Genomic DNA, 14,087 nt, shown 5'->3' on the forward strand with positions numbered 1-14,087 from the left:
ATTTACCTGTTTGAATCTGACTCAAGCGAAGGAAAAACCCAAATATTTAAGTTGTAGTGTTGGTGGTTACAGCGATGCTGATTTTTAAATTTCTGTAGGATATGCTCTCAGAAATTATTTTTGCCTTGCTATATAATCAGCTAATAGCTTGAGATTGGAGGATAGAATAGTATCAAATCTGTTAGAAGTTATATTAAACTTCGTATCATTTATCATGCTTAAAAATACTGCTAGAGAAAGTGGTGTGGTTTAAACCCGAGCACCACACAGCTGCTTGCTTCCGCTCGCCCAGAGGGATGGGGAGGAGAATCAGAAAGGAATGTAAAACTCAAGGGTTGAGATAAGAACAATTTAATAGGTAAAGCAAAAGCTGTGCATGCAAGCAAAGCAAGGAATTAATTCACTGCATCCATTGGCAGGCAGGTGTTTAGCCGTCTCCAGGAAAGCCGGGCTCCAAGCAGAGCTCTAGCACATGCAACGGTTACTCAGGAAGACAAATGCCATAATGCCAGATGGTCCCCCTCTTCCTTCTTCTTCTTCCAGTTTATATGCTCACCATGATGTCCCATGGTATGGAATACGTCTTTGGCTAGCTTGAGTCACCTGTCCTGGCTGTGTCCCCTCCCAGTTTCCTCTGCCTCTCCAGCCCTCTCACTGGCAGGGCCCAAGAAATCAAGAAGTCCTTGATTTAGCATAAACATTACCCTGCAACAACTAAAACCATCAGTGTGTTATCAGCATTGTTCTCACACCAGTCCAAAACACATCACTGTACTAACTACTAAGAAGAAAATTTACTGTATCCCAGCTGAAACCAGGATAGAAAGAAATTTTGATTTAATTTTTTTTCTTCATCTATAAATGGAGACTGATCAATGAGATTTCCTCTTTTACTGGCTCCAATAAATAGTGAACTGACATGTATTCCATTTCTCAGACTTGCAGTCAGAGGACTCATCCATTTGACGTGTCCTTTGTGGCAGTGAGTATACAGAGATTATCTGGAGTATTGAAAAAACACCACCAATAAAAACAATTTTGAAGCCTGTCTGTTGTAGCTCTTAGAGATTCATACATCTGCATCATATGAATGATCCTTATTGGGCTCCGAAAACATGGGTAGTTGCTGTTATTTTCAGCAGATTGAAGTGATCTGTATCTTTCTAATATATTTTGCTTACAAGGAGGTATACCTGTACAGACTCAAATGCAGTCTCGCCATCCCTATGAAATAAGTTGGGGTTTATTGTTAAATTAAAAATAGTGAAAAACTGGTGTTAAATATTCAACAGCAAATCAAGTAAAAATGTTTGAAGGCATACAGGTTTTTTGCTGCTTTTTTCTCTGATTGTTCTGTGTGCTTTAAAACCACTTCTGGCTAACAGTAAATGTGTAAAAACCAAACAAACAAAACTGGAAGTTGAACACTTACTATAGGATTTGTTGATGTTTGCTATGTATTTCAGTCTGTGATTAGGATCCAGTTTACAGCAGTTTTACAGTACTTTGGGTATTGTTCTTCACTGCAAAATTGTTTAATGACTGTTTAACAAACTAAAGTCCCTATCCTGTAGTTGTGAAAAATATTCCTAGCTCCTAGAATCACAACTGTAATGTTTTGGAAGCAATCTTCAGTTGAGCTCTACTTATTGTATGTTCAGAGTAGTTTGTAGAATTTAATCTTTAACACTTTTGTGTTAATTTGCCACACATGAACTCTGCCAGTAGTGTATTTATAACTCTAGTATTGCTGAGAATAATATCATATAACCTTGAGACGAGAAGAGATCCACGTGGGACTTGTTCCAGAAACGTCCCCATGAGATGATTCCCCATTTACAATTACTAGTGGAGAATTTTGTTAACCTAGTTGAATCCATATCAATTTTTATGCATTGTGTTGAATGTGCTTTTCAAAAGTCCTGTGAAAACAGGTGTTAACTAGCAGATGAGTTTTGGGGGCACCTGTTTTCTGTAAAGATACATTTATTGGATTTGAATTTTGCAGCATCCCTGGATTCTCTGTGAAGTAACTCTTATCTGAGCTTTTCAGGTTGTTTTGGTGTTGTTTTTTTTTTTTTCCTTCTGGAAGATCAGTGTATAATGTTGCTATAGCTGCACTGATGATCATCTAATTTTTGAAAGGTGTGTAGTGGTAACTTTTTTCAGTAATTGCTTTGAAAGCATTCTTGAGATAAAGCTTCTTTCTTGTGTGTTTTAGGGTTTTGGGTTTTCTTTGTATGATAAAAGCTGCATTTTGAAATGAAACTTATGATCTCCAAGTCTGTTCATCTTTTCCTTGGCATTTAAGATATCATAGTTGGTAATTTAGTTAATGCTTTTCTGACTGTCTTGTTAAAATAATCACAGCTCTAACTTCCTACTGTTCTTCAGAATGTTAGTCATTGATCGGGTTTTAACTTCAGTTGTTCTGTTGTATGATTTACTACATTGATTGCTTCTAAATGCATGGTACATTGTTTTGGCTTTGCTTTAGTGTACCTATACAGCATGATAAATTACTAATTTTTTATATAAAACTGAGTGTTGTGCTATTTCTGTGAAGGTAAGGGCTGATAAACTATGCAGTGTTGTGAGAATTGCTTTAATTTTAAGTGTACTGCTTGGAAGGAGCTTGATTCCCTAATGGAGAGTGATCTGTGAAGAGACTTTTTTTCTTTAAAAAAGTTGTAAGTAGTCCTTGGGTGAATATTTAAATAACAGGAAGCTACCTGACATAAAAACATTGAGCTGTTTTAACAGATATTTTTATATTTTAAGAATTAATTCATCCCTCCCCCCAATGGTAATGTTTTCGGTCTAACACATAAAACTATTAATAACTAATGAGCTCTAAAATCTGGAGACAAAAAGATGATCCATCTGATATTTTTAACATCTCCTCTGAAATACAGGATGATCCCTTTAATGCCCTAACATGCTTTATCAGAATGAGTGTTAAATAATGCCCTAAACCCAGGACTTTTGATGACTGTTGTGTGGCTGTGTTCATGATTGATGATACAGATCTGGATCAATTACTAGTGAAAGTTTCATCTGAATTAGGTATGAGTTCATGCTCACGCTGCAGTTGCTTTAGGTGGAACATTGAGTATGGTATTTATTCCAATGTGTCCTATGTAGGTGCATTGTTTTATATCCTGCACTACACTTAACATTTGCTTACCTTGTAAACTGTGACAGTCTGGATTCGGTGTGTTTCTTGCATCAGAAGTGCTGTTTCTTACTTACCGTGGACGATGTGCAATGAAATAGGAAGAGTATGAATGAAACTAGTTCTAGGTGGTTACACTGTTAGAAGTTTTCTTTGGTTAAGTGTGGAATTTTGCCTTCCTGGCTTGTGCATTGTCTTGCACTGTGACAGGAGTGATGGTTGGTACAGATGCAGAAAGACTACAGTGGGAGCAGATCACAGAATCACAGAATAGTTGAGGCTGGACGAGGCTGCTGGAGGTCATCTGGTCCAACCCCCCTGCTCGGGCAGGACCACCTGGAGCTAGTTGTCTAGGACCATGTCCAGATGGCTTTAGAGCATCTGAGGATAGAGACTCCACAACCTCCGTGTGCAATGTGTGCCAGTGCTCGGTCACCCTCCCAGTAAATAAAAGTTTCCTGATGTTCAGGTGGAACCTCCCGTGTTTTAGTTTGTGCCCACTGCTGCTGCTCCCGTCGCTGAGCACCACTGAAAAGAGCCTGACTCTGTCCTCTGCACCTTCCCTTCATATGTATTATATACCTATGTCATGTAAAGAAGCAGGGGGGTTTCCTCAAACCCTTTATATTTGATCAGCCTGTCAGTTTCTGAAGGAAGATGAGACCCCTGTGTCTGACCAGCCTGTCCGCTACCTGTGTTTTGACAGCCCACTGTATTGGAGGGTGATTCGACCAATCTATTCAGGGATCTCCGCTGACAGCGTCACTGAGTCCAATCCCTTATCACAACTACTCAGATCTCTGGAGACTTATAAAAAATGAACTTCAGCTGAAGATCTTTATTTTACAAAATACAAGTTTGTGACAGTGTAAGGTTTGAAGATTGCTGGTGGTAATATGCTGACTGTAAAACAAGCTTAAAACTACACACTTAACAGCTAGCATGAGCTAGTTATAGAATAAAGTTCTTATCCAGCAGGCATCCCTATGGGGGAGAAGACAGGTTTGGCCCATCAGCTGATCCCAGAAGTTACGACGCAGTGTTTCCTAGTTTCTCCCCGCATTTGTCCACTTTTTATACTTCATAGTACATTGCATATTCATCACAGGATAGGTTAAAAGTTTCTTGCTTCTAATATAAATTAGTATGCATACTCAGGTAACACTGCTGAAGTTTTTCACTAACTATGTGTGCTCTCCAGTCAGGGATTTGCCCTCTTTTGGGGGGGCTGTTTGAGTTGGAGCTCACGATCTCCTGCTACCACATTACCTGTGTTCTACTGTCAACCAGATTTCTTTGATTGCAACACTTGTATCAACTTACCTCTTCCTGCAGCCAGAACTTCCTCACTTGGAGGTTTCCATGGGCATAACTTTTAACAGTGTTCTTTTCATCATCCATTCTTTGTTTCCCATTGTTCCCAAGGCTGACTGCCTTGGTTAGAAGTCCCCTCATTTGTGACAACTGTAAAAAAACACTGAACCAGTGTGTGGTAGTTTGGGAGTTTTGACAACAATTTCCTGACCCTCCTTTGGACTTACTCCAGTCCAGGACTAGTCCATTTTCTTTAAATTCAGGTGCAGCTTGAGTGACTCTAGTCATACTTTTTTTTTTTTTTTACCAATTGATATCATGTTCCCAGTAAGGAGTAGTAGTACCTTGGAGGCAGGTCACTTTTTGGTGGAGGTGTGTGTTAGTGTTACAATGAGATTATTTCATCCGAGAAGAGTAATTTTGCCACAGTGGTTGGCTCAGCAGTGGACATCTCGTATACTGTTCACGTGACAACTGCTGTGCAGCTTATCAGCTGTGTGGTGCCATCAAGTTTCCATTCCTGCAGGGAGCACAGCAGAGCCTGGCCGTGGGGTCTCCACTCTGTTCCACCTGCCGTTACTCCTATCAGCAGGTGTGTTGCTCAGGCAGCTGCAGTAAAGTAGATTCTGTGCATGCCAACCACCCTGAAAGTGATAGCTATATTTTACTCTAAAAAACTTTCTATAATCCTATGCTTCTGTTAGGTCCTAGTTTTCTCTAATTCCCCCCCCAAGTAATTTTCCCACAACCTATACACCTACCCTTTATATACATTAATATGATCCCTCTAAGCCCTCTCTTCTCCAGACTGAACAGTCCCAGCTCTCTCAGCCTTTCCTCATAGGAGACATGCTCAGATTCATTTGTCTTCTTCATGGCCCCTTTGTTGGACTTTTTCTAGTATGTCCATGTCTTTATTCTACAGTGGAGTGCAGAACTAGACACAGTACTCCAGGTGTGGCTTCACCAGTGCTGAGTGAGGGCTGGGAAGAATCACCTTGATCTGCTGGCAACATTCTTCCTAATGCAGTCCAGGGTGCCACTGAGCTTTGCAACAGTGGCACATTGCTGGCTCATGTTCAACTTGGTGTCCACCAGGTCCTTTTCTGCCAAGCTGCTTTCCAGCTGCATGCACCAGGTGCACGGGGTTGTTCTTCCTCAGGTGCAGAACTTTGCACACCATATTGAATTTCATAAGGTTCCTGTTGGCCCATTTCTTCAGCCTATTGAGGTCCCTCTAGAGGGCAGCATGGCTTATCACCTCGGTGTCATCAGCAAACTTTTTGAGTGTACACTCTGCCCCATCATCCAGATCACTAATGAAGATGTTAAGCAGGACTGGACCTGGTGTTGACCCTTGGGGTACATCATTAGTCACTGGCCTCCAACAACATGCTCCTGATCCTCACCTTTTGGGCCTGGTCAGTCAGTTTTTGATCCACCGCTGTTTGCTCATCCAGCCTGTACATCAACAGCTTGTCCATGAGGATCTTATGGGAGACAATGTCAGAGGTCTTACTGATGTCCAGGCAGACAATGTCTGCTGCTCTCTCCTCGCTTGAGGCCAGTCATTTCATCATAGAAGTATATCAGATTGGTCGAGCATGACTTCCCCTTGGTGGAGACATGCTGTATACTCTTGATGATTTTCCTACTGTTCATGTACCTGAGAAATGGTTTCCAGGTTTAGTTGCTCCATCACCTTTCCAGGGATTAAGTTGAAGCTTGTCAGCTTGTAGTTCCCTGAGTTCTCCTTCTTGCCTTTCTGGAAGATAGGAGTGAGATTTGTTTTCCTCCAGTCCTTGGGCACTTCTCTCAGTTGTCATGATCAATCAAAGATTGTTGAGAGTGGCCTTGCAATGACATCTGCCAGCTCCCTTGGTGCTCATGGGTTCATCCCATTGGGGCCCGTGGACTTATGTCCAGTTTGCTTAAGATTCCCTGACCTGCTCATCTTCCACCAAGACTACATCTTCCTTACTCCAGCCTTTCCCTCTGGTCTCTGGGACCTGGGATTCCTGAAGGCTGGTCTTGCTGGTAAAGACAGATGCGATGATGGCATTCAGTACTGCAGCCTTTTCCATGTCCTGTGCACCTAGGTCCTCTGTCTCATCGAGCAATGGGTCTGCATTTTCCCTAGTCTTCATTTTGTCACCTGTGCACTTATAGAAACCCTTCTGGTTGTTTTTGAAATCCCTGGTTAGATGCAATTCCATTTGGGCTTTAGATTTCCAAACTGCACTGCTGGATACCCAGACAGTGTTTTTCTATTCCTTCCACATTATTTGTACTTGTTTCCACTTTTGGTATGCTTTTTGTGTTTGATTTTTTTTTTCCAGAAGGTCCTTGTTCATCCATGCAGGCCTCTTGGCATTTTTGCCTGACTTCGTATTCATTGGGATGGAGTTCTCTTGAGCTTGGAGGAGTTGATCCTTGAATATTATCCACCTTTCTTGCCCCCCTCTTCCTTTGAGGGCTTTATCCCATAGGATTCTTCCAAGCAGATATTAGAAGAAGCCAAAGTCTGCTCTTATGAAGTCCAGCATTGTGAGCTTGCGTTTCCTTCTTCCTGCCCCTAGGATCCTGTACTCTACCATCTCATGGTCACTGCAGCCCAGGCTGCATTTGATCTTCGCATGCTCAATGAGCACCACCTTCTTGGTGAGTGTGAGGTCCAGCAGAGCACCTCCCCTTGGCTTCTCTGTCACTTGTGTCAGGAAGTTTACCACCAGTGCACTCCAGGAACCTACTGGACTGCTTTGATCTGGCTGTGTTGTCCCTTCAGCAGATACTGGCGTGGTTGAAGTCCCCTATAGAATTACAGAATCATTCTGGTTGGAAGAGACCTTTGAGATCAAGTCCAGCTGTTAATCCAGGACTGCCAAATCCATCACTAAACCATGTTGCTAAGCACCACATCTACGTGTTTTTCAAACACCTCCAGGGATGGTGACTCCACCACCTCCCTGGGCAGCCTGTTCCAATGCTTGAGCACCCTTACAGTGAAGAATTTTTTCCTAATATCCAATTTAAACCACCCATGGCATAACTTGAGGCCATTTCCTCTTGTTCTGTCACTAGTTATCTGGGAGAAGATATCAGCCCCCATCTGTGTAAAACCTCCTGAGAGCTGAGGAGAGCTGTAAGATCCCCCTTGAGTCTCATCTGCTCCAGACTAAACCATCCCAGTTCCCTTAGCTGTTCCTTGTAAGACTTGTTCTCTAAATCCTAGACCTATAGGAGTCATGGTCCTATGAGGACTTGGGCATGTGAATGTAAGGCAGTTTTCATATCTGTCTGTAGAGGGCACGATCCACTTGTTTTTCCTGGTCAGATGGACTGTAGCAGACACCCATTTATGGGTTAGGATTAAAGGTAATTTTAATTGTAATCCGTAAGTTCCCAGTCGGCTCCTCTTCTGTCCTGAGGCGGAGCTCCATGCACTGCAGCTGCTCTCTCACAGAAAGGGTGACTCCCCCTCCTTGTCTTACCCTTCTGTCGTCCCTGAACAGCCTGTACCTGTCCGTTGCAACGCTCCCGTCATGGGAACTATCTCACCATGTCTCTGTGATCCCAATAAGATTGTAGCTGTGGAACTGCACACAGATCTCTAAGTCATGATGTTTATTCCCTGTAGTGCATGCATTAGTGTACAGGCACTTGAGGGGGCACCCCAGCATGTTAAGGGTCATACTTATGATGGTATAGGTAAGGTTTGTGGAAACCTGTGACAAGCTCAGGAAGATGGCTGGTATTAAAGTACCAACGACAGCTGAAAAGAGGATTGTTGTGGAAGTCATCCTTGGTATTCTGCTGTCAGTCTTTTCCCTCACCATGCTAGCAGAAAAAGAGATGCTTCTCTGTTATGCTTCTGGCCTTCGTGGATTCTCTTGAACGCTAGTTGCTGTCACTGCTGGTTGATGTGACATGTGAACTGTGCTCTTTTCCACAGGTCTTTGCCAACAAACCTGTGACAGTAGATGAGACTTAATTTTAGGACTAAATTAGTATCTTTTATTTTTGCCTGATGCTTTTAGCTTCTGAAGTAATTAATTGGCTACTTGAGCATGTGCTGCTACCTAAGCAGCTGTAGAATGCCAGTGGAATAAACTGGTCAGGTCTATATTCCTTGTAACCATGATTGTGCTGGAGACCCAGGTAGCCGGGGCAAAGAGTGCACAGAAAGGAAGATGTTTCATTGTGTTTCTATATTAGTGTATAGCTGGATTGTGAGGTGACAAGGAGATCAGCCAGGAAGAGGAGGTGTTGGATTGGGGTAGACTGCAAGAACAGCTTGATGAAAAACATGGCAAGGCTAGATCTTCCTGTTAGCAAGAGGCAGCTCTTGAATACTTAGGCCAAGGTGGCAGCAGACTTTGCCTGGTTGTTTTTGTAATTCTGTCTTTTCATGATGCCTGCTTTTGAGAGAAATCTTTTCTAGCTTTGTTTCTCACAAAGGTGTGTGTTCTACTTTTTCTCCTCTTTGTCAGAAGCAAGTTGTCCTTCAACAAAGGGGAGGTGGATGCTTTTGTGGAAAATCTGTTTTATCAATGTTTATGTCTGCATTATCTGGACTGCAGTAAAGTTTCCCATAGGAACTTGGAACAGTTATGTGGCCCTCTTGACTTTCTTGTGGACTTGTTTGAAGGTCTTAGTCTCAGTTCTGTACTGTATCATGTTCATAAGACTGCAACAGTAATATGCTTGAGTAGATTTTTCTAATATTCCTTACAATGACTTCTGGAGCAGGTCTTTCATCTCAACCATGTCTGGAGAGTATACTTACTGTCTGCACAGTGTCCATAATTTCTGTCACTGTGTGTGTAGTGACATCTACCTCTCTTAACAACTGAAGTGTTTGCAATCAGTGTGATTTGGTAGCAGCCAGAAAAATTCACAAGGGTGGTGAACACCTAAGCAGAAGAAAGAGCTATGATCTGCTCATTAAGGAAGATGGTATTCTTAGCAAGTTTGTAGACAGGGACTTGTAGTGTTGATGAAAAAGGAACAAGAAGCAGCTAATGAAATGATTTATGGGCTATCAGAAAGAGGTCTCTGAAGACACATGCTTTGGACTTGTGACCAAAAAAAGTGTTGATAAACACAGTGTTTTAGCTGTTGCTTAACTGCATTTGCTTTTTATGTTTCCCACTTTGTCCCCCACAGCAAGTAGGCTGGGGGTGGGCAAGAGTTTGGGAGGGGACAAAGCTGGCACAGCTGATGTGTAGTGACCAAAGAGGTATTCCATACCAAGTACCGGCATCTCAGCAATAGAACTGGTGGGCTTTTTTCTCCTAAAGTTATCTGTTGCTTGGGGACTGGCCTCCTGGTTGTGAGTTCTGCAGTGTGAAAAACTCAAAATAAGTGGCTTTTGGTATTACGTTAAAAGGGAGAACATAGCACAATCTTCTGGACGTTATCTCTGAAGTCAGTATTTACTAACTGATTTGTACTGAAAAAGAACATTATTTTAGTGTTGGAAGAGGAAGATATTGAAGAGAAGATCTGTACAGTAATACATGGAGAAAAAAGAAGGGTGGATACCAATTGAAAATATGTTGAAAGTTTGAATAAAGTAATTCTTTGTTATATGGGAAATTTTTTTCCTATTTGAAAGGCAAAAATCGACTTAGTTTTACTTTCAGGGTAGTCTTGAATTTTGAAATGGAAGGTAAATGATTGTTTTGGGGGGAACAGATCAAATTGCTTTTATATTGATTCCTAAAGAAGGAGGTTTCTTGAGTAGGTAACTTGCTGTGAACTCAAGAATTGTACAGATTAATGGAAATGTTTAATACAGACAGATGTCATCATTTTAATCCTAAAAAATCAGAGTTTGAGTGGAAAACTACAAATATAGGAAAATTATTAGAACCCCAAAGTACTACTTTACAGTGAATTGGGTTGAAAATTCAAGAAGTTTTTGTGCAGGTTTTCTGTAAGGAAATATGAATGTTATCTGTTGTCTTGGATCCAGTTGCCTTAGATCCCAGTAGGAATCATTCTTGTTAGGTTTCCTTCCTGTGTTATCAGGCCAAGGTTTTTTTTTGGGTTTTTTTTTTTTCTGTTTTAGTGGCATGAGGATGTTGAGACAACTTCAGGATCCAAGTAGCTGAGTAACTTTTACACATGTGTAAACTCTTGTTAATCAAAGTAGCTAGTCATGCTGGCTAAGAGTTTGAGAACTACATACCACGCATAGCACCTGACATGTTCAGAGCCTGTCTTATTAGTGATAATATTCTTCATTCTAATAAGGAGTTCTTTGAAGGCCATGAGAGCCCCTCCATTCATTCTTTTAAAAACAAAAATATTATTGTAGAATTTGCAAATAATACTCCTTAAAAGATTTTGTTGGTATTTGTATCTCTGTGAGTGTCAGTAGTATTGTTTGCTAATGTGGTGGAATTAGTCCCTGTATTTTCCTCTGGAAATGCCCAGTCCTTTATAAACAGTTCTCCGTAGCTCTAGTCTCTTTGTGTTGGGCTGTAAGAAGATATTAACTGATCTGGAGTTAGTGTCATGCCACTGGTGCTGGGTCACCTGATGGAGTTCCTGAGATAATTTTGTAATTTTCTTTAATCTTTTCAGGCCAGATTAAGATTAATTTGTTGTTTTTCTTTTCTGTTTGGTTCTTTCCTCCAAAGTCTCACAGCCCTTTTTGGTTAGGGTGGTTACTAGTTACAGTGAGCCAAATATCTGCCAGACAAGTGGGTGCTTAGCACAGGTGAAGTGACAGATGATCCTTTTGATTCTTTTTGCTAATCAGCATAAAAACTGTTCTGCCAAGAATTTGCCCTTCCCTGTACATTATTTTTTGAGCTCTGTGAGTCCTGGATAGACGTTTGCTTACTCAGATATACATGCAGCTTCTTTTCTAACATACTCTGTTCAGGCAAAGGATTGTCTTGACATCAGAGTTGGGGCTTTGAGTGCAAGGCTGAGACAGGGAATTACTTCATGCAGTTGTTGTTAGTGAGTTGCTTAATTATTCAGAATGATGATTTACTCACCGTTGATGCCTGTAATAAATACTCCACATATAATTATCAAACATTAATACTTGGAGATTGGTAGTGATTTGTAGCAGTTGTATAATGAAACAGCTGTTGGGGGTGAATGAGTAGCAGTACATTTTGACTGAAAGTTGTGTCAACTAATGAGTAAAAAGAGGGACTGTTCTGTGGGACTGAAATACTTTCTAGACGCTTTTTGTCCTATATTCTATGATGTATATGAGAGATGTATCTACGTATGACAACCTTTTTATAGATAAATTTGATTGTTTCTTGGCACTGTCAGTTGCTTTTTGTAAGTTAAAGAGAAATGACAGTCATATAATGTGTATTGACATTTTGTAATTTTGGGTTTTCATATAGGCCTGTCGTTATGAACCCATTTTATTCTTTTGTTTTGTTGCTGTTAAGTTTTACTCTCTGTGGTTCCTCATCTTGAAGGATTAATGTTCACCAGTCATGGATTCAGACACAGCAACAAATATTGAACACGTTATAAATGGATGTTAAAATAATTTGGAAGTACCTTATTGTAATTCAAATTCAAAATTGTTTTTTGTTTTACCAGCAAACACGTATCTCTTCATGGTACAAGCTCGTGGTATAATGTTGAGAGAAAATGTAAAAACAATAGGACACATGATCAGATTGTACACTAACAAAAATACCACACTGAATGGCACAGGTAAGAATATTTATTTAATTTCATTTTTATAAGAGTTTTATTAGGGAAAAAAATAAAAATGGCCAAACCTTAATGACTCGTCTTGGTACTGAAAGCCTAGACCCAAGTGCTACTTCTCTGTAACTGGTGTGAAGGCCAGACAGTTACTGTTTATCAGTTCACTTTAGTAGGAAATATTTGTCATAGCTGTAACAAAGTTTTCTTAATTTAATTATTGTTCCTTTAGTGTGGTAATAGTAATATTTTTTTTTAACATGTGGCTAGGAATTTGTTACTTACAAAGTTAATGCTCTCACCTGCATGATGGTGTGTTACAAATTCAGTGTATAACATAGGTTTTTCAAAAATCAATTCCTCTTTTTAAGATTATCCTGAAGGAAACAATTCTAGTGACTGTGTTGCTCAAACAACAATGTATCTTCCAGAAAACTTCACTTACTCTCCTTACCAGGCTTGTCCAGAGAAGCTGCCTTACATGAGTAAGTTTTAAGCTGACCCCTTAATGTTTATCTCGTAAATTGGATTGTACTTAAAAGGAAATGCAATTATTTTACTGCAAAGTGTAACTGTAAGGAGTTGAAATATATAGCAGAAAATAATGAATAAAATACATCTAAGAATGGACAATAATACTTAGCGGAATTTTGCCTGCAGTTATTGTTACTAATCACCTAATGTGTTTTAAATTTTATTTACAAATAATTTTACTTTCTATAAATTACATACTAAATATTTTTATTAATATGTAGGAATACTCTAACTTTATATAAAATACGCATTCGGAGTTGCATATTTTGATAAATAGTTAAAAATTTGCTTTTTGGAAATGGTATTCCTAATACAAAGATTCATGAGTCAGAAACTAGTTCTCAAATCTTCATCAGCTAGTCACAGTTACCTCAATATATAGGAAACTGAATAAGATGGTGAAGTGAGAATTAATGGAGGTAAAAAGGAGCTAAAGCCCTGTCATAATGAGTACTTATATAGCAATTGAAAAGTTGTGATTATCAGGAAATTTTAAAAATAACCTGTGAAATCCAGATGTTTAAGATCCCAAGCTATTGAATAGAACTTGATTAGGTAACCTAACTTAATTCATCTTTAAGCCTAGAATCTAAACGTCTAATTATTTTGTTTGAAAGTGTTTAGTTGCAGAGGAATCATGCAGAAATAAGAAACTGAGTACTTGAGTAGCATTGCTGTTTGGGTTTGCTGGGTTTTTATAAAACTTGTAATATCACAGCTGTCCTGAGTAGCAGTATACCAGTGTATGTAGAAGGTGTTATAAGCAGGTATTGCACAACTAAAGCAGTTACACAAACTGCTTTACACAAAACTGGAAGAGTTCCTTGATGATGAAGAAATTCTTCACTGTGGTGGTGAGAGACTGGAACAAGTTTCCCAGAGAAGCTGTGGATGCCCCATCCCTGGAAGTGTTCAAGGCCAGGCTGGACGGGGCTTTGAGCAGCCTGGCCTAGTGGAAGGTGTCCCTGCCTGTGGCAGGGGGGCTGGAACTGTATGATCTTTAAGGTCCCTTCCAACCCAAACCACTCTATGATTGTATGTAATTCAGTGTCCTTAAGCTGACTGAATAATGTGGCCAAAAGGCTGTCGGCATGACTTTTTTATTTTCTTTGTGTAGACAAAGTAGAGCTTTATTTGGGAATATTCTTAAAAATTCTTGTTAAGAATTGTATATTTTCGTGTGAATTCCCCTTTCCCGCAGACTTGCCATTCTTCAGACTCAGACAAAATTCTGGGCGGTTTGCTCTCCTGGCTTGTAGAGAAACCTATCCTTAAAGATCAAGAAGTGTTAGGTAGGAGATCAGTTTTGAATATTAAAAAGAAAGAGGCAAATCACTGCTGGTGGTGACTGCTTTACCATTTGACCTTC

The 14,087-nt window shown here is 40.1% G+C and overlaps 1 protein-coding gene across 1 annotated transcript in view; it reads left to right on the plus strand.

Moving 5' to 3' along the window:
- B4GALT6 (beta-1,4-galactosyltransferase 6) overlaps positions 1–14,087 on the plus strand; it is a 37,227-nt gene that overhangs the window by 7,292 nt on the left and 15,848 nt on the right. The window contains exons 2-3 of the mRNA XM_055704291.1: positions 12,074–12,190; positions 12,556–12,669. Coding sequence (XP_055560266.1) covers positions 12,074–12,190; positions 12,556–12,669 — 231 coding nt within the window. The remainder of the gene's footprint in view (positions 1–12,073; positions 12,191–12,555; positions 12,670–14,087) is intronic.

This window comes from Falco cherrug, chromosome 3 (genome assembly GCF_023634085.1).
Source record: "Falco cherrug isolate bFalChe1 chromosome 3, bFalChe1.pri, whole genome shotgun sequence".
Taxonomy (NCBI): Eukaryota; Metazoa; Chordata; class Aves; order Falconiformes; family Falconidae; genus Falco; species Falco cherrug.